We start from the raw sequence: 27,214 nt of genomic DNA on the forward strand, positions 1-27,214 counted from the left end.
GGGGTTTTGTTGAAGGATGTACCTAGTCCCAAAGAAAAAAAAATGCTTGGAGACCAGTTCTGAATCTTTCCTAAACCTGTTTGTGATAGTATACAAATTCAAAATGATGTCATTTCACAACCACTTTCAAGATTCTTGGTACATGAGATTTTAAAGATGCTTATTTGATTATCATCACATTCATATTCATCTAGACTTCAGTTTCTTAAGGTTTTGTGTGTCTGGATCACTTTATCAGTTCTCTGTCTTACCCTTTGGACTATCCAGTGCACCTGAAGTGTTCACAGAATGTCTAGCTCCAGTTATAGCTCATTGCAGGCTACACAGTATCCACATTTTTCCTGTATTTGGATGAATTGTTTTTCTTTGCAGAGTCTTTTTCAAAATGTCAGGAATCTTTGTCTTGGGTGAGAGATCTCTTGCACAAGCTTGGATTCCAAGAGAACATTCAAAAGTTTTTATTGACTTCCTTTTCACAGGATTGTGTCCCTGGGATGTAAACTAGACACCTCTGTTTAAAGAGCTTTTCTTCCACAGGAAAAAAATAAATCTTTAGTTAGACTAGTTTTCCACTCAGACTTCAGTCACTGTGAGGGAATACCTCAGGAGTTTGGGTCTCATGACATCTATGATTCTCATGATACCCCTGGCAAAGCTCCACTGAGAACGATACAGTGATATTTTAAATTTCTTGGGTCCCAACATCAACACCCTTTGTCTTTTCAGATCCCGGTACTGGGGTTTGTCAAAAGAGAAATCGTGTGGTGGAGACAACAGATATCCTTAATCAAGGTCTTCCCTTCTCCCTCCGTACTACAAGGTGGTCTTTCACCACAAATGCTTCACATTTTGCTTGTGTAACAGTTTCGGGACACATGAAAGTGCAGGGGGGGGGGTGTAGGACACAAGGACAGATGCAAGCACATACATATCAAGGAGATCCTTGCCCTGATCAAGATACTCAGTTCTATGAATGATCTTTGGTCGCCAGGACCTCTTCATTGGTTACAGACAATACAACAGTTATGTGGTACATAAACAAGCAAGGGAGAACTAGGTCATACCCCCTTTGCAGACTAAACATGTTAGCTTGGGATATAGTTTCACAGCACAATCTCACTCTACAAGTATCCTACATTCCTTCAGTGGTAATTTGTGTGGCAGACAAACTGAGCAGGACCACAGCAGACCCCCACAAATTGAAACTAAATCGGGGTGGTTGGGAGCGAGGGGTCTTCCAAGATTTGATCTATCTGTGGGAAGTTCCAGAAATAGACCTCTTTGCCTTCTGTCAGAACAATCACCTGACAAAGTTCTTTTCCAGGACATCATGCAAGAAGGCATGGAAGACAGAAGTCTTTTCTTTTGACAGAAATGTTCCTGTATGCCTTTCCACCAATATCCAGGGTACTTCTGAAAATTAGGAGGGAATCCTCCAAGATCATTGTGGTGACTCCCTTCTAGCCCAGGCAGCCATGGTACATCCTTCTTTTGGAAATGGCCACTGGCCAGCGGAAGTTACCACAAGCTTCCTCACAGAAATTGATCTACTCACACAAGAACAGGGGTGCTTGATACACCTCAGTATCAGTCATCTTCACTTGACTGCTAAGATGATAGGGTCTTAATTTCTTTCAGGCACCTGTTTTCTGAGAATGTGCAGCAGATTCTCATGGAGGCAAGAAAGCCTGCTACTAGAAAATCATATATTAGAAAATGGAAAAGGTTTTCTAGTTTGTGCCAACAACATAACCTGCCCCCAATCAGGGCTAGTTGTTCTGTGGTTTTACAATATGTGAGTTATTATCCTGCAACCTTTCTTATTCCTGTATCAAGGTTCTTTTATGGGCCATTTCAGCATGTCTGCCTACGGATCCTCCTCTTTCATGGTAGTTGCATTTCAAAATGTTCTTAAAAGGAGTTTTTGCATAAGAGGCCTCTAAATAAACTGGTGGCCCCTCCTTGGGATCTTAACTTTGTGTTAAAGAAACTGACACTTGCTCCATTTTTAAAAGCTAATCTGGCTGATTTCAGGTTCATAAATGGAAAAGAGTTTTATGAAATGCTGTGACCTCTACAAGAAGGTTATCTGAGTTGCAAGCTCTTATGGTTAGACAAATCTACCTCATTTCCACAAAGACAGGGTTTCTTTTAGAACTAATCCTTCTTTTATGTCTAAAGTGGTATCCAAGTTTTCTTTAAGTCAAACTATCCTTCTCCTTGTTTTCTTTCCTGAACCTAAAAATGTGGGAGAAAGGATACTCTATACCTTGGATGTCCACAGACAACTTTGGTACTTGACAGAACTAATTATTTTAGTTTATTGGATCAATAGTTCTTTTCTTGTGAAGGTAAGGAAAAAAAGCAGCATGTGTCAAAACAGTCTATTTTCAAATGGCTGTCATTCTCACCATAACAAATCTGTTCCAGGCAGGGTCAATGCTTACCCTACAGTGACTTTGGCTTCTTCTATAGCTTTTTGGAAAGGGTTGGATTCTAGAAGCTACCACTTGGTCCTCTGTACATACTTCGATAAAGCACTATAAGCTGCATTCCTTCTTTAGGTGTAGATTCATGGTTTGCTAGGATCATCCTCCAGGAGCTCCTGGACGCTTCTCCTTCCACCTCCCAAATATAGTTAGCTATGATAATCTACCCATACAGCTAAGGCTACTACAGCAGTGAACAATAAAAAGAACATTTGTGTAAGTTGAACTTAATGTTCGAATGATCACTGCTGTCATAGCTGCTCTCTCCCTCCATTCCCCCCTTTTTGTGTTTTTTTTTTTTTTTTTTTTTGCCAGGGTGTGGACATTTATTTTTTGTTATTCCTAACCCTGGCTTTTTATGGCTTAGCCTCTTTCTTTCTCTGATGGCAAAAAAAAAAAAAGCTCTAAAGGGCTTTGCACCCTAACTTGTCTTTTAGTCAGCACACCTCAAACTGCTTAACGGTTTGGGTGCATGGAAGTTGCCCTGAAGCTTTGGAAGCTGGCCTGCTGTTATATCCTTGGCAGCATCTAACCCATATATCTAAGGTTACTACTGCAGTGATCTTTTGAACATTTACTGTTATGGTTAAGTTCAGCTTATACAACTATACCTTACTGGCTCCAACAGTTAACCTAAGGTGATGAACAATTTGGACAATACTAATATTTGACAAACACAACTGCACAGCTTTGTTTGTTCATGAAATATTAGTTATGTCTGAGTAACTATTCTTTGACTTTGTGGTTTTACTTTATTTTGTTTTATTTTATTTGTTTCCCACATTATTTGCTTAGTTGAAAATACCTGCAAGCCCTGTCCTCAAATCATCACTATGCTAGACTTGATAATGTGGGTCCATGCAGACAGGCAGGCAGCATTTGGCAAGCTTACTTGAATCATCATACTTTCCAAGTAAAATTAAAGTAATAAATGAAGACTTTTCTTTGTGGTACCTACAGTTCCCAAAAATAGAATTATGACTACATCAAGGCAGAACAATTCTGGGCATTCAACAGGTAAGTAATATTGTTGCCCATGATCTTTAAGGCTTGATTGTAGTCACATAGTTGCAGTTGTTATATTCGGAAGACCAGGCCAGTCATATATGCTACATTGTTTTTAATCAGACTACTTTCTTTACATACAGCTTTTCCTAAGGATGAAGATAAATTACAAAAACTCATATCTTTTGATGATTACAGTAAAGTCATAGTGTTAATATGTGCTTACGCAACAGCAGGTTGTTCAAGACAAGGTATACAGTTATTATACAGATGGTGCCTCACAATTCAACAGCAATCCTTTCCGGAACGGCGGTTGTATTGCGAGACGCCATTTCCCATACAAATGTATGGAAAATGGTTTAGTTAATTCCTGGCCCAAACAAAATTAAAAAATAACACTAAAAAATTTAAAATAATGTAGCTCATCATGATTTGAGGTGTAGAACATCTCTTAAATGGAGGAGAGGATGTGGATGAGAGATGGAGGAGGATTGCGGGACTACTGTAAATTCCTAAAATATAGCTCACATGTCACACACAAATTTATTTGATATTAAATCCATCTAAGAATGCAGGCTAACATGTTTCCTGTCCAGCTAAAATGCTTATTACATCATTGTGCAGTAACAGTTATGAAATGAATAACTGTTGTCTCTGATTATGATTCATGTTTTGTTTAGTTCACTTTGATGTGATATAAATTATAACTTAAAAACATATTACAGCAGTTTCCTATCCACCACCAAAAGAAATAACATTATAACTTAAAACATCTTAGAACAGTTTCATCTCCGCACCCTCAAAAGAAATAATAACACACTATACAGGGTATACTGGAGTGTCTGTTTTTTTTAATCCCACTCCAGGACTTTGCTCAGTGGCTTCCCTACTTGGCTCATTCATTCAAGTGAGTTGGCGTCATACACTTGTGCCCATTCTCTCTGCCCATCCCCACCAGTGTCCATGCCAAAAACTGAACATGAATCACCATATTTGCATTATTGTTGTTTTGGCAGGTGTAGGTGAAAAAAATTTGTCCAAGGTGTCTTGTCTCTCTCTTTTTTCCAAGATGGTCTTGAAGTGGTGCATGATTGTGTTGTTAAACAAGTCCGTCATCCTGCTGACACCACCAGTGTTGGGGGTTGGGGAACCACTCCAAGACTGTAGCCTGCACCTTCTCCCAGTTGGATAAAAGGGCTTTAATGCAAGCTGTTGGCGTAAGTCCTTTTTCCCCGGCGTCCTCATCTTCAGAAGAAATTTCACTTTCTTTTTCATTGAACTGCTCAATGCAAAGTGCTGAAAGTTCCTCCATTATGAGCTCATCGTAATGGTCTTGTAGCAGTTCCTCAACATCTGCTTCATCCACCTCCCCTATGACCAGGCACTCTGCTGTGGAAATTATGTCTTGCAGCGCTTCAGCTGCTCCACAGTTCCACCTTGGGAAAAGGAAGGAACCAGTTTCCTCCAGGCTGCATGAAGGGCTTTCTGTGACACTCAATCCCAGGCACTTTTGATGAATGATATGTCAAGAACAATGATGAACTCGATCTTTCAGAATTCCTTCAGTGTTTTATCTGAAGAATGGGTCACATTGAAGAGCCTTGAGAAGAGTGCTTTTGTATAGAGCATCTTGAAGCAGGCATTGACTTGCTGATCCCTAGGTTAAATGAGAGAAGTTGTGTTGGGAGGCAGGAACTGAACCTTGATGAAATCATAGTCTGTCTGAAGAATTTCCTCTACTCTCATGAGTGGGCAGAGGCATTGTCCAGAAGCAGAGGAGCTTTACTGGCAAATCGTTCTCTATCAAGTACTTCTTGATACTTGAAGCAAACTGCCAGGAGGAGTGTGAGCCTATCTTTCATGAGGTTGTGACCTGAAAATCCTAGCTTCTTCTAGGGTTATGTAAGCCCTACTTTGCAATCTCTTCCAGAAAAGCCCTGTTTCATTGTAGTTAAAAATCTGTTCTGGCAGATAGTCTTCTCTATCAGTTATTCACATTCCTTAACAGATTTCTGTGCACCTTCTTTGTCAGCACTAGCTGCCTCTGCTTGTCTCAGAACACTGTGGATGCCACTTTTATAAATGTGTGTAACCATCCTCTGCTTGCTTTAAATTCCTCTCTTTGCTGTGAGCTACTTCCTGGAGGTTTTTTGTAGTTCTTCAAAGTTGAGCGTAGCTTTCTCACAGATCATGGTCTGAGTTATTTTATCTCCCTTCATCTCCCTCTCCTGGATCCAAACAAGAAGCATCTTCTCCATATCTCCATTAATTGGTTTTCTGTGTTTGTCCAAAACCTTTGTTGCTCCTTTTGACACCTTAGCACCCATGATGCTGTCTCTGTTTTTTCAAAATGTTGAGATGGTAGACCTAGGCACGCCACACTGTTCTGCTATCCATCCTATGTTACCTTCTATCTCAATTTTACCTGTGGTTTTCATCTTCTTTTCAATGCTCAGCCACTTATTTTTCCTGCCATTATCACTCTTCTTTGGCCCCATTTTTTCACCTCTTCGCAACACCTAAAAGAAACAACTGCATTATATAAACAACACAACAACAACAGGAAATAATGAACAACTTTCCAGCCTCTTTTCTGGGTCAAATTGTATGACAGTGATTGAATGGCAGGGCACTCGGGCAGCTGAAAGCACAGTTGAATTGCGAAATGGTCGAATTGCAAGGTGGTTGAATTGTGAGGTACCACCTGTACAGAAATTTGAGTTGATTTTTATCTCTAGTGAATCTGTTTAGAAACTAGATTTGTGGTATGACGTAATACTGTACTTAATACCTTAACTTATAATTTAATAAAGAGCTCAGGCAGTTGATGCTGGGTTGTGCTATAGAGATTCGTCTCTACTCTGCTTCATTATTGCAGTAGAAATGGAGACTACCATACATTTTGTGTTTGGAGATTGACATGGTCTTTATTACTTTCAGGAAAATCTTACTGCTGTTTCAAGCAAGTGGGAACTTCAGGAGTTAAAACAGGAGCATCACAATCTGCAAGATTCAATAAAACAGTCGCGTGTAAACCTGGATGAGCTTTGGGGTCAGAAGTCAGAGCTAGAGTCTCAAGTTGAACTGCTGCAGAACAAAAGTCAGAGGTTACAGACACGAATCAGGTACATAAGCCATTATTTTTCTTTCTTGACAATTTATTACATTCCAGTCAATAAGATGAAATCTGCACAGAAAGGACAATGAGTATATAAAATGTCTAACGTAAGTTTTAGCTTTTAGTTCTTGTCAGATTCTAGCAGCTTTTAACTTTAAGCCCAGATTTCTTTTGCAGTTTTTAACATACTTTGCTGTTGAAGTAACAGTAATACCACAGACTTCTTGTTGTTTTAGTCCATGTCTTGTATATATTTCCATTTTAAGCAGATTATATATTTTATATAATATATTACCTTTCAATGTTTTTGTCCCTATGGTCAGTTATGAAGGCTACCTGCATACATCTTTACTTTCTTCATTGGCTAGTAAATGATGCAGCAAAAAAGGAATATCTTTAGTAAGTTTTAAAAAGTCTACATGTGGTGGTTAAGATTTTATTTTGAGCCTAACTAGCTGAGTAGTATGCTGTTACATTTTGCTGAAATTTTTCTGTCCAACTGAACCAAATGGCATGCCGCAGCAGCATCTCTTGACCCTATACTGTGGTAGCACATCCTACAGGACATATGAAGCTGCATAGTCATAAGTCTTCCCAGAGTCCATGGAGCATGTGAAGGTACTATTGATAAACTCTCGTAACCCCCCTTCAATATCTGATATGGTATCTTTTTTTGAGAAATGAAAATTATTTCCACATTTCTTGTGTTAATTCAGATAGGTTCAGGGTAGGTGTAGGACTCCACTTGGGAAATGTCATATCTCCCCAGCTGTTTGTAATTTTTGTGGATGTAGTAAGGCACAGCCAGGATCTGGAGAGGATCCACCTTGGAGACTTGAGGTTTGTATCTTTTTTGCTTTTAGATGATGTTTTTCTATTTGCAGATGACTTTGATATCCAGTATGCAGTCTGGAATAATTAGCTGCTGAGTGAACCAGTTATGATGAAAAGCAGTTGCTCCAAATCAGATGTCATGATTCTGTCTGGGAAAGAGTATATTACCTTCTGCAGGCGAGAGGGAGCACTTACCTCATTTGGACAAATTATAGTATCTATGAAGGTGGAGGGGATCAGGAGGTTGGTTGGCAGATGATTTCAGTGATGAATGAACTGCAGATGTTGTATAGAACGTGTTGGTGTTGCAAGAGCTAAGTCAAAGGACAGAACTCTTTGTTTACAGGTTAGTCTGCCCTATTGTCCTTCTGAGTAGTTGTAGGTTCTGAGTAGTGGCTGAGAAGATGAACTTGAGGATACCAGCAATAGACGTTATGTTTCTTTACAGGGTAACTAGCCACTGCACTTTTGTGTTTAGAAAAATCATTTGAGATAGTCTGGACATTTTTTCTCTGTGCTTCTCACAAGGGGTGTACTAGGCATAACCCATGTAGAGGAGGTTCAAAGCCAGGCCAATGATCATTGACAGGATTGTATCTATAAGCTGGCTTGAAATTGTTGCTGGTAATAAGGGAAGTCTGACGTACATTGCTTAATTTTCTGTCTTAGTGATCCTCACCAGCACAAGTGGTTTAGAAAATGCATAGATGAATGGATAAATGTGCTGTGTCCTATACTGTGGCACATAATGGCATGTTGTCTGTGAATACCATTGAATTGAATTTGCAGAGACTGATGTGCTGCTGCCATTAAATATGTGCTGACAGATGCTGTAACTGTAGTGCCTGCAAAGAATTGTACCAAATTAAAAAAAACTGATTTGTGTTCTTTTTTTATTTGGCAATACTGTTACTTTATTAAAAGATATTTGTAACTCATTTTTTGATTGTATTAACACAAACTGGTGTTGTTGGGGTAGTTTCTACTAGTTTATCCAGTGGGTATAATTCTGCCTGCCTACAGCAGTGATGTTTAATGCATCACTCTGTAGTCACATAGCTGACTACAGTGGTGTGTGTGCACTTTTGCTGTCCATTACAAGCTTAGAATTATTTGCATATGCAGTGACTTACATCCTTATTGTTTACATTAACAGAATTTTGTAGCTTGAAATAAAATCCATCCTTAACACAAGTACAGTTGACAAGGTTTAGTTCAGAGAGGTTCTGCATAAAAAAAAAAAAAAAAAAGATTTAAGAGAAGTGTAACATTATACTTTACTCTACTTTAGGCAGTGAAGACAAACGTAAAGCAGAGTCTGCATACCGTTTATGTATAGAACACCCCCTCAAAGGTGTAGTAAAATCAAACTTCAATCGACGGTAGCCTTAGGATGATAGCCTTCAAACCTGAGTTAACATTAAAAGAGTATTGTTAATCTAGCTCTAGTGTGACTTTTTGGGACCCGACACCTCTGTTATACCAGTGAATTGAGTTGTTTTTTTTCGGTTGGAAACTGTTGGACTTTACTGGTCTATCTTGTGTATTAGAAATGAAGTGTGTGAGACATGTAAAAGAAAGAGAGAGAGAGAGAGAGAGAATTTAAGGGATGTGTAACATAGGGCATTATGTAGGAGTCCCAAGATGCCAGAGTTTGAAGGGGCTGTTAAATCAATCAGGGTTAGCCAGGGTGGATTGGTATTGACAGATATCCAGGCTGTAAAACCAATGATCAGGCAATGCTGGAAGAAAACAGAACAACTGTTATAGAGGACAAATTTGGAGAGCAGTATGTCACAGAGATCTGTGTGTTATTGAAGTGAGGCCCAACACTGAAAGGTGATTAACAGGTGTAAAAATCTACTTCTGAGTTGAGGTGAAAAAGAAGTGTAAGTGTTAAACTGATAGGATCTATGTGACACTTATAGTGAAGTAACTCACCAAGGTAAAGAAGGAATCTGGCAGAAAAGACTTAAGATCAGTCAGATCTCTGATGTTGGGGAAGTAGAATTCTATAAAGCAAGATTAGGTTAATAGCACAATTTATCTGAGGTCACTAATGTGAAAGGATGGTGGTACTATTATCCTAACTTCTGAGATTGTAAGTAGTGGGAAATTAGAGTACATTAGAAAGGGAGAGAAAGTAACTGCAAAGTAAAATGTTGTGTATCAAAGCAGGGAAAAAGGAGGGAGAAGGCTTAAGCTAGAGAAGTGTTGGTACAGAAAGAATAAATAAAAACAACAGATTTTTCTCAAGGTACTTATAAGGCAGGCATTGTTATAATGAGGTTCTACGAATATATTTTGTAATGCATGCCCTAGCCTAAAACATGAACAGTCTAGTAGGTTGCATTCAGTGTAGGTATCCTTTTATGTTTTTTCAAATCAGGCCATAGTTGTATTATTTATTTCTATTTAAATGTTTTAGGGTATGTTTGTTGTACTCTTATTGTCCTGATCTTTTGTCTGTTAACAACTCTGCTCACTCTGCTGCATTCCTTTACGCCCTTATTATTTGGAATTTTTCTTTGACTTAGTCCCCAGGATAAGCTTGTGGGGATGGGAACATGTTCCAGTTAAACTAGAGTTTACTGCCAGAAGAGTACCAGAGGTATCATAGTGTAGCTTGTATCAATACACAATCCTGCCCTAATACAAAACAGACTGCTGATTATCTCCTGTGATTTTCCTGTGAGGCATACGTGGCAGTGTCCACCATATACTTGTTGTTTTGAGTCCATTTTGACATTGACGGTATCCACTTTCTGGGACTGTTGACATCTTGCTGCTAACACCTGTAAGAACAGTACTATCATGACATAAACTTGATTATAGTATAGAGCAGCTTTCTGGGGCATCCAACCAACCTTCTTTGTCCTTAGATTATCCAGACTTCTTTCTGAAACAGCAGATGTTCTTCGTGTTTCACTGTTGCAGTCATCACACTTGGGTTATCCTGCCAGGGGTAGCCTTTAGTCGGCCCGAATACCAGAGGCTAAGTATTTCTGGGTCGGTTGCTGTCGCTTCAGTACTGACGTCAGGTCATCAGAGGTATAAAAACAGGCAGCCGATGACATTACATCAGTCTTTCTTGCCGAGGAGCCCGAAGCAGAAGGAGTTTGCATGAGTGCCGGTCGGCCGCTACCTGAGTTTTCGTTTCCAAAATTGAATCATCTTGAAGTCTTCTAAAGTGAAGTTCCCCATTGGGGATCCTTTTTTCTTGCTATAACTGATGTCAGAAAAAGTTAACAATCGTCTCGCCTGTGGAAAGCAAATACCACACCAAGATTTCCATTCTTACTGGGTCATGTGTTTAGGCCTCATTCCATGACGTACTCCGCTGTCGGTTTTGTGCTTTGTTCAACGCCCGAAGTATTTGTCATTGGGCCCTTATTGTAGCTAAATACTTTTGTTCTCGATCTCTGTATTCTGAAATGGCTTCAGTAAGCCATCCGACTACCGATCTTTTGAGAAAATGTAAGGATAAAAGCAGAGACAGACTGCACAGGTCCAAAACTGCCAACAACGCTTTCGTTAAGCTAGTCGCCAGTTCGCCGGTACTCAGGAGCTTTGGCAGCCCCTTATGCCCACTTCGATGGATTCATAGGCCGCTACCGAGACCCGTTTAGAGTCCAGTATGCCACGAGACTCTTCTTTGACTACGGAACCTGCGGATGTCTCTACCTTGGTTGAGTCCACAGCCGCTGTGCAGGCACTGGCTTCTGAGGAAGCTCTTCGCACTACAGATATTCAACACAAACTGACAACTTCTTGTGTCTTCAGTTCTTTCTAAAACTACCGAGTTTCTAAGGCCAAGAGTACGAGCTGCGCCTAAAAAAACAACAACCCAATCTCAAGCGCCTGCTTCCTTGCTACAATCTCAGATGCTTAAAATGGCAGAAGACATGATCATGCTGATTAGGGAAAGCCAGCTTTCCCCTGCTAAAAGAAAAAGAGACTTGTCCCCAGCAGCTTTATCTGACCAAGAGTCCGACGACTCTGAGGTCTCTGATTATGAAGACATGCCTTTATCTGCCTATGGGGATTCAGATGCAGATAAATCCTTTCCTTCTGCCTCCCCTCCAGAGGATTTTTCTTTTGGCGAATCCCTACATACTTTGAGAGAGCATTTCCATTGGGAATGCCAGGATTATCCTCAGTCCAAAAAGAAACTCAGGGAATTTTTAGATCTACCACAGCACAGACCCTTAGCTATCCCTCCTAATCTGTATGTTGTGGATGATGTCTTTATGGAATCCAGTCTAACTCCTGATACTTTACCCCTGCTCCAAGGAAACCTGACAGGTACTACATATTCCCTGACTCACACAAATTTCACTTCAAAAATCCTACTGCTGACCCAGAGGTCATCTCCCAAGGACCTAAAGGAATAAAAGCAACTACAGCTAAGAATCCCACCCCCTCGGACAGGGATTCCTGAGCTTTAGACAGATGGGGTAAAAAAGTATACACCTCTGCAACTCTCGCCTTTAGAGCATAATTGTCAGTTCCACATGCTGAAATACCAGCAATGCTATGGAACTTATTAAGCAAAAATTATCTACCTTTCCTGACCGTGCAGAAAATAAAGAATTACAGGAGCCTATGCATTCTGCAAGCCAAGTCAGCAAGCATACCCTGCAATGTGGATTTGATGCCCTAGATGCATCTTGCAGGGCAGCCAGTCACAGGTTCTGTACTTAGAAGACATGCCTGGCTTAATGACCAGACCTTGCTAGACCTTGCCAAATCAAAATTATTGGACGCTCCTCTGAACAAGGATGATCTGCTTGGCACCAAAACAGAAAAGGTTTTAAAAAAGATGGAAGAAAAGTCTAAGTCTATGCAGACAGTCAAAGATTTTTTGAAAATGCAGCCTCCAAGATTTAGTAGGCATTGCCCCTCAAAACATTGGTTCTTTCCAGCACCCTCAAGGACATCTCAAACTAGACCCAGGAGAAACAGACCCCCCCAGATTACAGTCTCGGGGTATGCAGAGATCTAAGCAATGGAGTACCTCCACTTCTAAAGCAAGGAGTGCTAAGCCACCCCTTTATGGAAAGAATTCACAATGACTTCTCAACTCCACCCCTCACTTCTGCCTAATTGATCGTGCCCCTAGGAGAAAAACTTGCCCACCATGCAAAAAACTGGACCTCCATCACCAACGATTGATGGGTCCTCAACATAGTATCCCAGGGGTACAAATTATTTTTCCACACGTTGCCAACCCCAAAAGAGTTCCCATATCTTCCTCCAAACCAGTGGGCAGAGGCACAAAACCAAGTTCAGTCCCTGCTCTCGATAAGGGCAATTCAGCCTGTTCCTGCAGAACAGATAGGCCAAGGTTTTTATTCCAGACTTTTCCTGGTACCCAAAAAAGAGGGCACCTGGCGCCCAATCTTAGATCTATCCATTCTAAATACCTTCCTGGTGGTACCAAAATTCAGAATGCCCATCCTACAGCATCTTCTCTGTGTGCTGTCCAAAGATGCCTGGTTAACCACCCTAGACCTAAAGGAAGCCTATCTGCACATCCCAATAAAGGGACTCCTGCAGGAAATGTCTATGTTTCAGGCAGTATCTATGCATTATCAGTTCTCTGCACTTCCCTTTGGCTTATCCACTGCTTCCAGAGTTTTCACAAAATGCCTGGCTCCAGACATTGCCTATTGCAGACAGCGAAATATTCAAATTTACCCCTACTTGGATGATTGCCTAATTCAGGCAGACAGTCAGGAAAAGCTGTTGCAGCACTTGACATTTGTAAAGGACCTTCTAACCTCCCTGGGGTACACTATCAATGAAAAGAAATCCAAACTAGTCCCCAGTCAAAAAATTTTATTCCTGGGAGCAAGGTTAGACACAGCATCCCAGATGGCATTCCTTACTCCAGAAAAACAAGCCTATCTGACAGGCTACTTCGCTGAAATGGCCACCAGAACCCAGCTATCTGCAAGGAAAATCCTGCAGGCTCTAGGATTCATGGTGTCCTGCATTCTACTAATTCCATATGCCAGACTGCATATGAGGAAACTTCAGTGGTACTTAAAAAGTCTTTGGTGCCAACATTCTCAGGACCTGGAAACAATCATACCTATGATACCTTGTCTAAGGAAAGAGTTCCTTTGGTGGGCAGCAGCATGCAAACACAACAAGGGACTTCCCTTTACACAACCCCACCCCACCCAGATCCTAACCACACATGCATCAAATTATGCCTGGGGTGCATATCTGGACGGTAGGTGCATTCACGGCCACTGGAGCCCAAATCAAATTCATCTGCACATCAACCAAAAAGAGATGCTTGCTGTTAAACATGTTCTGACAGCTTTTAGATCCCTACTCTCACCAGGGCCCTTACTAATCAAAACCAACAACACCGCAGTGATGTGGTACATAAATAAGCATGGGGGAACACACTCTTACTCAGTCTGCAGGCTAGCCATGACCCTGTGGATCACGGCCTCAGCCATGCATATTCACCTGCAAGCTCAATTCCTGCCTGGCAACCAAAACTCTCTGGCAGACAACTTAAGCAGAAATCTCCTAGACCCACACGAGTGGCAATGAAACCACAACACCTTCAGCCTTGTGACCCAGAAATGGGGAACTCCGAAGATGGACCTATTTGCCTCCCCCCTGCAACCACCAGTTCAGCAAATTCTGCACCAGGGTACCTCACAGCAAGGCCTGGAAAGTGGATGCCCTATCCTTCCAGTGGGCAAACCTCTCAATCTATGCATTTCCCCCTCTACCTCTTCTTACAAGAGTATTACTCAAGATAAGGGAGGAAAGACCAAGGGCAATCCTGATTGCCCTAGACTGGCCATGCTAACACTGGTGCCCACTACTGCGCAGTCTGTCACCATTGCCTCCATGGCACCTATCCCAAATCCCTACTCTGCTGACTCAGCAGGAGGGACAGTTCTTGCATCCACAGTTGCAGACCCTGAACCTTGCAGCCTTGCTTATTCCTTGACTTCTCCAGTGGCCAGCCTAAGCAAGCAGGTACTGGATGTCATACGTGAAGCCAGATGGCCCACTACAAGGAAATCCTATGCTGACAAGTGGAAAAGGTATTGTTTCTGGATTCACACTAAAGGAGTGGATACAGCACAGCTCTCTTTAACTCTCATCATGGATTACCTAGCAGACCTATTCCACAGAGGCCTCTCCTTCTCTTCCATTAAGATACATGCCTCTGCCATCTCTGCTCATTACAGCACTGAGCCACCTCTCTTCTCACACCCTCTCATCAAGCAGTTCCTGAGAGGGGATAACAACTTAAGGCCACCAAGAAGAGCCCCACACTCCTGCTTGGGACCTTAACTTTGTGTTGGAAAAGCTCAAGCTACCCCCTCCCCCCCATTTGAGTTTGCAGCGTCAGCAGAGTTAAAATTCCTCTCTTGGAAAACAGCCTTGCTTCAGCTAGAAGAGTGTCTGAGCTACAAGCATTTATGGCTGTGGAACCCTTCATTATTTTTTATGCTGACAGGGTCTCCCTCAGGACTAACCCAACTTTAATGCCTAAAGTGGTGTCCAGTGTGGCTCTCAACCAATCTATCCATTTGCCCACCTTTTTCCCTAATCCTCAAAATAAGAGGGGAAAGGATCCTGCACTCGTTAGACGTGCACAGACAGCTCAGATTCTACCTTGATATAGGACTAAGCCCTTTATGAAATCTGACCCGTTACTAGTCAGCTTTGCACCAGGGGCAGAGGGCAAGGCCATATCAAAACAAACCATCTCCAAATGGCTAGCACACTACAAACACCATGGGAAACTACCCCCTCAGGGGGTTAGAACACATTCCACTAGGGCAACTTCAACCTCTACAGCCTTTCTCAGAGGAGTACCTACCAGGGATATTCTGGAAGCTGCTACTTGGAGTTCTGTTCATACCTTCACCAAGCACTACCACCTGCTTATCTTTTCCAAATCCAGGGTGGGCTTTGTAACCGCAGTCCTGCAGGGCATACTAGCCAGCCCCGACTCTTCTTGACTGCCTCCACCCATTGTTCAGCTTTGGGAATCAACCCAAGTGTGATGACAGAAACAGTGAAACACGAAGAACATAGTACAGTTGTGTACACTTACCATAAATGTAGATGGAGTGTATTCACTGTTGCAGTCCTGGTTTCCCACCCTCCAGCCCCCTTGTATCTCTCTCTCTTTCTCTTCCTCACAGGGCTAGTAGTATTTACTTTTTACTGGTGGTGTTTTTCCACCACAACTGAGCTCCCTATTTGGGGGCTCCTGACATTTGGGGCAAGAAAAACTGATGTAATGGCGTTGGCTGCCTGTTTTTGTACCTCTGACGACCTGACATCAGTACTGAAGCGACAGCAACCAACGCAGAAATACTAAGCCTCTGGTATTCAGGCCGACTGAGGGCTACCCCTGGCAGGATAACCCAAGTGTGATGGCTGCAACAGTGAATGCACTCGAACATCTACATTTATGGTAAGTGTACACAACTGTACTTTTTTTGAACACTTTTTTACAGTTGTCATGCTTTCCTTAATGTACAACACTTCACTGACTGCCTCTGTGTAATGTTTGCCTTTACAGTGAACTGGAAGTAGTGCTGAATAAGAAGCAGGAAACAATGAAGAATATTTCAGCAAATGGCAATACAGTTTCAGATGAGGATGAAGAACTTCATGTTGAAGACCTGAGGAATACCCCTAAACTGGTAAGGGAAAAATCAGAGAGAGCTTTACGTTTTTTTAGAAGAAACAGTCAGCCAGTCACAGTGGAATATGATTGAATAGCATTGTCTGCCAGCAGTTTTATGTAAACAAAGTATCATGCTCCTGTTTACAAATAAGAACAAAAGAAAAATGTCATTTAGAGAAAAGAACTTAAACTTGCAGCATTCATAACTCCCTTTGTGTCCAAACTGGCATCCCCTAAAACTGGAAAAATAGGTATTCTACAAACATTTGTAATAGTCTGTGAAAAATTCTCAGTGTTAAATTACAAAGAAACGTGGTATGGGGATTAATGATTTTTTTTTTGTTTTCTTTTATTTTCATTTTAGTCACTTTTATGGTTCATCATATTCTGTTTATTGTATGGGTGCATTTACTGCTTTTCAGCATTCCTTGTGAATTAAAGTTAAGTATTTCCATATGCAAACATAGCTTTTGTAGAGTATATTTATTCCTCTGTGTCTTTTTCCCTTTTCCTCAGTATGTAAATGTAAAATATTAATAGTAATAAGTTGATACTTAATTGGTGGATGTCAACAGGTGTGGTGAGCAACAAACCTTTGTGTGCCTGGTGTCTGACATTTACAAATGTTTACTTTTATAACTGTGCAGTCCTGTCACCTTTCATTTAGTGTATACATGTTATGTATGTATGTGTAGACAGAGAGACTGAAATTGAGTATGGTGTTTGTGTGTGTGTGTGTGTGTGTGTGTGTGTGTGTGTGTACGTGATAACTCTCTCTTGTCTAAAAGAAGCTGTTTCTATGAGTGCACATGCTGCATGGTATTTGCATAGCAGTTAAATTTTGCTTTTTCCTGCCAAGTCCCACTGCCATCTCCTAAAGAAAAAAGTTGCCCTTGGATGATGAGTCCTCCCCGTGATTCCCAAAATAGCTTATTCATATTTCTAGGTTAATATTATTGTCTTGTATAATTGCATTTTCAGTGTTCATCTACTATGATTGTGGCCTGTTACCTACAGAGTGATTGCCAAGAAACAGGTTTAAAGCTGACATTAGAATAAATGTGTCACTTCAGCTGTAGTGATCTTCATTGTCTTATTCCATGTTATTCATATATTCTACACAAATTAATATTGTGTGCTTAAAACCTCATTAAGGCTTTGGAACTAAGCTAAGAATCCCCACTTTCTATCATTATTGCTGGTTGCTGCAAAAGTAACAAGGCTGTCATAGATTGGTTATTGTAAATTTAGTACCCAAATGCATTTCAAGCTGTACATGAATAATAGGAAGAAAGTATCTGTTTTACTATAAATTTCTCTTCCTAATGAAAACAGACAGGATGGGTTTACTCTGTAATTAACCTTTCAGTATATAGGAACACTGTCTGCAGTACCAAACTGTTTGGTTCAGTTCCTTTATCTATATCTCAGCAAACACACTATGACTGCAGATTATTTTGGAGAAATTTGTAGGCCTTTATCATGTATGGTTAGTGTCCTAAAAAAAGGACAAAACCATAAATGCATTAGTCAGGCAATAGTTAACACAGAAACTAGAACATGCCACAGTGTAAAGTCACATTGAATTAATTAAACTAACTTTGATTGAACTGCTTCCTGATTTTGTTGCTTTTGCCATGTTTTAATGCTACATTATATGTCATTGTGCTTCCACATATGCAATTCTGAGCCCTGCTAATTAAACTGAAAGTCATCATTTCTGCTTTGTTGTATTTTTTTAGAGCTTCCAGAAGAAGAACCCCCGTTCAAGAACAGAGGAGGCAGAAGCTGTAAATATTGATGAGTAAGTTGTAATGCTATTACTGAAGTGTCTGAACTGTGAGAAGAAAAGAATGTAGTTACAGAAAATGGACTCTGGTATTCTGAAACATTGTGTTACCCTGGAAACTGAAGCAGGGGGACTAGGAGACATAAAGCTCCCCATTAAGACATTAAGAGCTCACCTCTCAACTGTACTGCTTTTGGTGGTACATTTTATTTTTTTTTTACCTTTTTGGCAGTGTGCTCCTGGAATGCAGTTGGACTATCCAGATTAGCTGGCAAGGAAGGTAGAGAGAGACTCCTTGCCATCTAATCTTGACAGCTAGTCACATTATAGAAACAATGCTACTAAGTATGACAGAGAATCATGCAGTGCAGTGAAAACTCAGTCCATAAAAGAATTAAAGGAATAGTTGCTGTAGCTGCTGCTTATAAAGGTGCTGAGATTGGAGGTTTTGTAGAGATGTTTGTGCATGGTGGCAGGAGGGTGGGTAAGAGCTTTGTTTACAAGCACACTTTTGTTTCTTATGCCTAATTTTGAGAGAGAGAGTACAAGTAAAAGACATAAGCAGTTTCTGGCTGTACCACTTCTGTTTTGTCTGATTACTGCATTTTTTGTAGAGGCCTAGCCAGCTCAGCACAGCATATATTAGTAGAAAAGGAAAGGATATGGGTAGGTTTTAGGTGTCTTTAGATAAGTAATATAAGCATATCTCTCACCTGTCCCTTATTTTACCCATTATATTTGCAGTGTCCCCCTTAAAAGTTTGGATTTTACAGTAAATCAGCAAGGATTACAGTCAGTCAGTAATGCTAGACATTAGAGTTTCATACTTAATTGTTGTTCAGAAAATGCACATGATTGTAAAACCTGTTATTCTATTAACATTTTTAGAATGAAATAGAATACTAATAATAATAATTAAAAATTGCCCTTACTGAGGCCTTTGTCTCCCCATTATTTTTAGCATTTCAGAATTCCTAAGCAAATAAGTTGAGAGGTATGAAAAGTAAAAGGTGTGGCATGTTTCATGCTATGCTGGCAGAAGAAAAGGAAAGAATGATTTAAAATGAGTATGCTTGCAGTGGATAGGTGCCTCTTCTTGGCTGTGTTTTTTCGGGTGCTCTTTTTTTGCAGATGTGTGGCTAAAATGGGTCCATTATTGATCTCTCTACTACCCCGGTCATGAAACACAACAAACTTTAAGCAGTATTGCACAATGTAGGAGGATTTTGCTAATATGTTAAGAGATCCTATATAATGGCTTATTTGAATAAGTTAGGTAAGATATTTCTTTATTGCAAGGAAGTCAAGGAAAGTCTTCAGAAGACTGGAATTGCCATGGGGACAACCTGTGCAAATGTAGTGTTAGCATATTTGGAAATGGAGAAAGTTTTTGCCAGTGAGATGTGTAAAACACATGTATGGTGTTATAAACTCTTCATGGATGACGTGTTCCTTGTATGGGAAGGGACACATCGGGAACTGATGGAGTTTGTCACCTTTCTCCACAGCAGCACTTTTCTTAAATTTAGTATATATACTACCTATGGTAGTATAGACTTTCTTGATGTTACTGTACACAGAGGTATGATGGGGCAATTGAATACTAGTGTTTATAAGAAACCTTGTAAAAAGAATGATTTATTACATAAAACTAGCATGCATGTGGCCAGGAATGTCCTGAAAGGTCAGATTATTAGAATAATGAGATTGCATGATAGAGACGAGATGTTAGATGGAGCTTTAGAGTCCTTGAGACAGGATTTCTTAGAGAGAGGTTATTCTCTCTCTGAGATTAACACTACGATTGAAGATGTAAGTCACACTAGGCAGACTGAGGCAAAACCCTATTTTTCTGCTGTGGCTGATACAGCTCAGTATGATAGAACTATGAATCAAAACACTATACCTAGGATCTCACATTTTCCAGTGATATAAAATTGGCTCGTGATGTGTTTAAGAGAAATTGGCCTATCCTTATGTCAGATGCTGATCTCAGGGATAGGCTAGATGCAGCACCCAAATTTGTTTTTAGGAATAATAAAACCCTGAAGCAGCACTTGTGTTAATAGCAATAATCTTTTGAAGATAGAGTTAGATCAGAATGGCTGGGTACTTTCCCCTGCCATTCTTGTAAAGCATGCAGCCCCATATGGAGCACTCTGTATTGAACATCCAAGGTCAGGGAAGTGTATTTATTTTAATTTTTTGCAGACTGTAAGTCTAGAAATTTAATTTATTTTGCACGGTGTAGAAATTGTATAGGTTGTACAAATGAGTTGAATGCTATTGCACTGAGGTTGTTAAAAATGGAGTAAAGCTTTGACTTTTATTCTAATTGCTGTCATGGTCCAGCTTGTTGATAACCTGCTTTCAGTAGTGTCATTGCATAGAATGGGGTGTTCCTGTCCTCCCATTGTAATATTCTTATTTTACTTTTATGCCTTCATTCTGTGAGTGTAGAACATTCCCCTAGTATGTGTTTCCCTGATCCCTTCAGTATGACTTCTGCAATGGCTCAGTTTCATAATGTGTTTAGGAAAGAATTACTGCAGAAAGTCCTGAGTTCATTTCCCATGAAGCCTGTCTTTAGATTACTACTTCCATTCTGAAGTTAAAAAGATTCCCTTGATGCAGATTTATTTGACATATGACCCCTACATTAGCTCACTTAGTTAATGCTGTGTTTTGGAGAGAATGACTGAATAAATTCTGGGTTCAGTTTACTGAGGCATGGCTTTTGATTGTTGCCTCTATTCTGTTGTTGGGTACCATTCCCCTAATACGTGATTCCTGCCCCCTTCAGTGTGACTGTTACAGTAGCTCATCTAGTTAATGCTTTGTTTACAAGAATATCACTTAACCAGATAATGGGTTCATATCCCCTCATGGTTAATATTTTGTTTTTCATTATATTTACCATTATATTCCTGGTACAGTGATAAAATAAACATGTAATCAGGAATGTTACCCATGTTACTTTACTGATCCCTCTGATCCTGTGTGAGTTTCATGTTTTATCTTTGTTCAGGTATTTCAGATGTGTATCCGTGTATGTGCCATAACTCTTTCTCCATTGTGTTCCGCATCCCTTCTATGTTCACCAGCTCCCTTTACAGTATTCTGTTAGATTCAGTTGTCTTTGTTGTGTTACTAGCACCTCTGCACTCAACCCTTCACAGTCATAACTTTACTTTTGTCCACTTCATAGAAAAAATAAACAAAAAAAGAGACGAAAAAGAATAAGTAGTTCAGTTTTAGAGTGTTGTTGAATACTGAATATAAACTGCATTTACATGGAGGCATGATTAAGTAATGTGCTGTGCTTCATTTTGTTTTATAACAGCACAAACAAATATATCTTGTTAGGTAACATGGCAATATACTCCTGTAACACAACTGCAACTGTGTAAAATGTAAGACAGACTCGGGTTGGATAATCCAGTGTAACATCCAAGTAGTTAATTATAAAACTGCTGCTTATGCATTTTATATATATCACTAGTATATTTGCATTTCTGTTTGCAACACCATAATGTGCAGAACATTATCCATGAAATTCAGACTGCTGCCTGTTGTAACTGTACTGAGTCTTCAGCGAATATGCATACAGTGCAGCCCAAAGCCTTTTATCATTTAATTAGGTGGAATTTCACAGCCCAAGCCACCTGTTATTACAAAACCTGCCATTGGAAATGAGAGGAGTAGTGGAGAGAAAGAGAGAGAATTCTCACAGCTGCAGGTAGGAATGGCACAAAGAGGCTAGACAAGCATGTAGCATGTATGAGCTTATGTGTGTGGAAATTCGCTACATTACGATGATACAAGAAAGCTCACAAGCAGCATTAAAAGACCTACAGCAATGTTCATATCTAGCTATTTTTTAAACATGGCGTTTTTAAAAATGACATAAGTACATACATAGTAATAAAAAGGAAAACAAACCATAATACCATTTTTATTTTCTTGCAATACACATGCATTCTCTTTTAACAATTTTTATTCACTCCAGCAGTAATAAATTGCTCAATTTCTCCCTTTCCTTAAAATACACTCCTCCTGTACATTATCTTGCATGCATTGTTCCCACAAATTCCCTTTATTTTTATGGAATTTGACCCTTCTCTTTTTTAAATATCCTACCTCCAGTTATTTCATCTCCTTTACATGACTTTAGTTACAGCTGATTTAGATTTTGATGAACATTTTGTATTAATTGCTTTTTTTGGCAGCCAATAGCCTTAAACTTAGCAAGTGCTTACTATATTTGGGCAATTCAGATCCTATATCCCAGCTCAAAATAATAATTTCCTTAATTACGACTATTTGCTTCCCCGACATTTCTGACAAAGTAGTCTGTTAGGAATTTTTTAAAATATGCAGGCTAATTACTTTTCCAAAAAAACATGTTCCCAGTTACCTCTCTGTTTCCTGTCACACCTCCAGCAGTTGTGATATACCTGAGAAAAAAATCACTGAAGTCTGCTTGTGATATGAAATACCTATCTAAACACCTTCAGTAAAATCTTAAACCTTCTGGAATTTGTAGCATTCTTGGGAGCTGTACAATGTCCTCCCATTGTTCCTTTGTTTATTGCCTTTCTGTACTCTCTTCCCAGTCTTATATGACTTTATCTGATTGACACTTAAAATTATCATGCAGTGTTATATATGCCATACTAATTATCCCTTTATAACAGCAACATCTGTTCTAGACTTAATTAAAAACTATGCCATAGCTGGTCTTTCATTCAGAATCTCCTGCCTGTCCCTTTCTCTTTGCCTATCCTCTGTAATCAATCCCTGAAAGAGAAGGCAGTCTGTAACCTGCAATCCTAACTCCTGATTGGTCTCATCCCACTATGTTACTTTTCCTTCACTAGTATTTGCTCCCAAAACCTGGAATTCTTTGCTATTTCACCCAGTAAATTCCATCCCCCTTCTGGCCTACTTTCTGTATTCCTCCTTGCAGCCATCCATATTGGTAAAAGCTCCTTTCACACTTGTCCTTTTGGCTTAGTTCTTAAAATACTTTCTGCTACTTTATGAATATAATCTGTATGGATGTTCTTATTCTGCTGAAGGTCTTGCATTCAAAATCCTTCTCCATCCTTACTTCTCACCCTCCATTTCATCATCTCTTTTCTCTTTGGCTTACAGCCTTCTGCTTTTTGCATATAAACTTTAATTGTATAGCTCTGAAATATCTCTTCAAATCAGCTAATACTAAACAACCTTGTTCTATGGGGAGAATCAACTTATCTCACTTAACTCTTGCCCTCTACCACTCCCAAACAAACTCCTTCAACTCTTAAATATTTTGGTAAACCACTTTTCCTATGGTTGATAGCATGCCTGACTTGTGTATAAAATTAAAGGGACTAAAACTTTTTCACTGTTTGTATCTTGTTACTCATATTCACAATCAAAAGCACCCACCTTCTCAATGTTTGTATTATCTTTTGTTTGAGCTGCCATAATAGAATGCTTTTTAATCCATGTACTTAAATCATCTTATCATGTTTGCCCTTAATATGGGTATTGCTGAACCAGTTCATGTGTGGGTACATACTGTACTGCTATGCTCTTTGTTTTATCTTTTATTTTATATTCTGTAAAGACATACAACTGTCTCAAAATGTTCCACAACAAAAAATGTCCTTTTCTGAATTTATCAAGTGCAAAGTAATATGATCTGTGAATAAAGCTACCTTTTTATTAACTACCATACCAGTTATGTTCCTGATTTTCTGAATCTCTTAATTTCTTTGCTGATGACTCTAAAGTACATCAAAAGGAGAAAGAGGACATCCCTGCCTTGTTCCTCTGGTCAAACACAGCTCGCCAGAGAAGAATCCTCCCCCATTAATTCTGGGTCTGTATTATAACGTCGACATGTTAAAATGTCGACTCTGACTTCTTCGACACGAAAATGTCGAACTCCAAGGTTACCGAATGGCCAAATCACCGATTTCTTTCCAACGGAAAGAAATTGGTTGGCCAAACACCAATGCCACACAAAAACAAACATGTTTAAGTTGGGGGTTTCACCACCCCCCACACCCCCCCAACTAAATACTCTAACTCCGAGACTGTACTACAGTCAGGGAAAGGGCAGGTGTAGGAGAATGGCCAACTGATTTCTTTCCATTGGAAAAAAAAATCTGTTATTTGGCCGTTCGGTAACCTTGGAGTTCGGTAACCTTGGAGTTCGACATTTTTGTGTCGAACAAGTCAGAGTCTGCATTTTAACATGTTAATATTATGATATAGACCTGTTAATTCTTGCCTCTGCCCCTTCTTAAATCCTCCTAATTAACCAAATTATTCTCTCAGGGGAATGTAAGTGCTGCCATTGGCCTACTCATAACCCAGCTAACTCTTTTGAATGCTTCCTCTGTATCAAGAACTCACTTTCCTATTGGATCATCATTGTTCTGTTAAGGTTGTAATATGCTTTTCTCCTCTCCATAAAATCACATTGATCCGTATCCATCTACTTCAGCATCACCATTGCCATTCTCTTAGCTAGTATGGATATAAAACGCTATAATCAAGGCTCAAAATTGAAATGGGTCTATATGAAGCTCGGTCTGAAGGGGCTATACCCTCTTTGGGTAATAGAGCAGCAAAGCTTTTTTCCAAGGTCCTGGTATCTCCTCCCACAACTTTTTAAAATGTTATTAGACAAAGCCTTCAAGATCATTATCACTTACTTCCCTCCCAACTTCTAAACTTCCACAGGAATGCCAGATGTTCCTGGTGACATTTTCAAGACTTTTTGCTTCAATGAAAACACAAAAAAATTATTCGATTATCAGAACTGTCCATCCTCTTTTACCTCTGAGCAAGCACAAAAAACTATGTACAATGTTCTTCATCTCACATTGCTGCAGTCCTAACACTTGGGTAGTCCGCTGTCCCAGTCGGCCCGAATACCAAAGTATAAGGCTGACGTCGGTCAAGGCGCATTTGTCTGACATCAGGATGTCAGGGTACAAATGCGCATGACCGACGTCATATCCTCAGTCTTTTTTGCCGCATGGTCTGATGCAGAAGCAGTATTGCGAGTGCAGGTTGGCGTTCTGAAATTTTCTGAAGTCGGAGTTTCAGACCGAATCAAAGTTGGCTAAGTACCCGTTGGGAATATTTTGTTTTTCTTGCCTCAGTATTTAACCGGATGTCAGAAAAAGTGAATAACTGTATTTCTTGTGGGAAACAGATACCTCATAGGGATTACCATACCTTGTGTATACCTTGCTTAGGGCCTGAGCACGACGTTGTTGGCTGTCGCTCTTGTGCTAGATTTAACAAACGCACTATTAAGAGAAGATTAGATTGTGCCAGGTTAGTTTTGGGAAGCGTTGTAATTACAACATGCCGTGGATGCTCCGGCGCCGCTTCTAAAAGCGCAAGGACAAAGCAGCGAAGCCTAGGGTGGAAGAACCGTCTGTCCCGGACGCCGGTTCTTTAGGGGGCTCGGTGGAGCTGGTGGTTCTACCAGAAGTTCCTTTGGATTCTCAGGGAGAGATTTTACTGTTACAAGATGTGTCCTCTCAGGAGGTAGGCCAGGCTGAAGGGCTTCTCAGGTAGCTGTTCTCCCTCCCTTCCTAAGGTGGTTAGGCCCTCCCTTCTGTTTCCAAGGCTTCTTCTAGAGGCAGGCCAGGGTTAACTTCAGTGGGGTCTCCCCTAGTTCTTCAGGGTCTCTGCCTAAGAAACATATGCTTAAAATGGCAGAAGATTTGATTACTATGATTAGAGGTTCTATGCCCCCTGATAAGAGGCCTAGGGTGGAACCTGAGCTTGAGAGTTTTGAGCAGTGTTCGAGGCTTCTGAGTCTTCGGCTGAAGACTTGCAGGAGTATCCTCCTTATTCTGATTCTGATGTAGATGATTCTACTCCTTGACTTCTCCTCCTGAGGATTTTTCTTTTCAGAGACTCTTCATTCCATGAGGGAGCATTTTAAATGGGAAGGTCAAGATTTCTCTGATTCCAGGAAAAGGCTTAGGAATTTTTGTTTCTACCCCAGCATAGGCCTTTGGCTATACCTCCTGTTCTGGATGTGGTAGAGGATGTTTTGCAGAGGCTTCCCTGAACCCTGATTCTTTCCTCCTGCCCCAGTTAAACCGGATAGGTATTATAGGGTGCCTGAAGCTCATAAGTATCTTTTAAGAGTCCTAGGGCAGACCCAGAAACTGTTTCTCAGGGCCCTAAAGGTGTTAAGGCTTCTGTTGTTAAAAATCCTGTTCCTTCTGATAAAGAGGCAAGGGCTTTGGATAGATGGGGAAAGAAGGTGTATACTTCTTCCACTTTAGCCATGAGGGCTTTGAATTGCCAGTTTCACATGTTGAAATACCAAAATTATCTCCTTTCACAATTGAAGTCTAAGGTAGATGCTCTGGTGGAAGGTATTGAGTGTAAAGAGTTGCAGGATTTAGTTCATGTTTCTGAACAGGTGGGTAAGCATTCCTTGCAATGTGGTTTTGATGCTGTACAGGCCTCTTCGAGGGTGGCAGCCACTGGTTCTGTTCTTCGCAGGCACGCCTGGCTGAGGGATCAGAATTTAGCTGAACATGTAAAGACAAGGATTTTAGATGCTCCTTTACAATCTGATGTGTTATTTGGTGCGCCTGTGGAAGCAGTTTTAAAGAAAATGGAGGACAAGGCTAAGTCTATGCAGACTGTTAAAGATTTTTTGCAGGTTCAGCCTCCAAAGTTTAGTAGAAATTGGCCTACTAAGGGGTGGACATATCCTTCTTATGATTCTCAGTCTAGGGGTAGATCTAGACGTGGTAGGGGCAGAGCTCAAGGTTCTTTTAGGCCTAGAACAGGGAGTTCACCTGCCCAGTCTTCTGGTGAGAGCAGGGGTCAGTCCTTTCGTCAGCAGACCCAATGACCTGCCTTTTCGGCTGCCAGAGCCTTCTCGTCTGGCAGCACCTTTGGGAGGAAGGCTGGCACTTTTCAAAGAAAATTGGAGTGTTATTACCCAAGACAGATGGGTATTGGATATTGTTCACCACGGTTACAGGTTTTATTTCCATACCTTGCCTCCTTTCAAAGGCATGCCAGACATTCCTCCTATACAAAGAAAAGAGGCTCACAAGCAAATTTCTCTGTTACTCTAGATAGGGGCCATTCAGCCAGTTCCTGTGCCAGAAAGGGGCCTAGGATTTTATTCTCGCCTGTTCCTAGTACCAAAAAAGGGGAACACGTGGAGACCAATTTTGGATTTGTCTATCCTCAACACTTATCTGGACATTCCCAAGTTCAAAATGTTGACGTTACAACAGCTTTTACCT

General features: G+C 40.4%; 1 protein-coding gene across 6 annotated transcripts in view; it reads left to right on the forward strand.

Annotated features, from left to right (window-relative positions):
* CEP164 (centrosomal protein 164) overlaps nucleotides 1–27,214 on the forward strand; it is a 1,424,585-nt gene that overhangs the window by 954,118 nt on the left and 443,253 nt on the right. For all 6 annotated transcript variants that reach the window (XM_044080950.1, XM_044080952.1, XM_044080951.1 and 3 more), the window contains 3 exons: nucleotides 6,435–6,619; nucleotides 16,022–16,145; nucleotides 17,872–17,933. In XM_044080950.1, coding sequence (XP_043936885.1) covers nucleotides 6,435–6,619; nucleotides 16,022–16,145; nucleotides 17,872–17,933 — 371 coding nt within the window. The remainder of the gene's footprint in view (nucleotides 1–6,434; nucleotides 6,620–16,021; nucleotides 16,146–17,871; nucleotides 17,934–27,214) is intronic.

Source organism: Protopterus annectens, chromosome 8.part0 (genome assembly GCF_019279795.1).
Source record: "Protopterus annectens isolate FY-2018-M chromosome 8.part0, PAN1.0, whole genome shotgun sequence".
Lineage (NCBI taxonomy): Eukaryota > Metazoa > Chordata > Ceratodontiformes > Protopteridae > Protopterus > Protopterus annectens.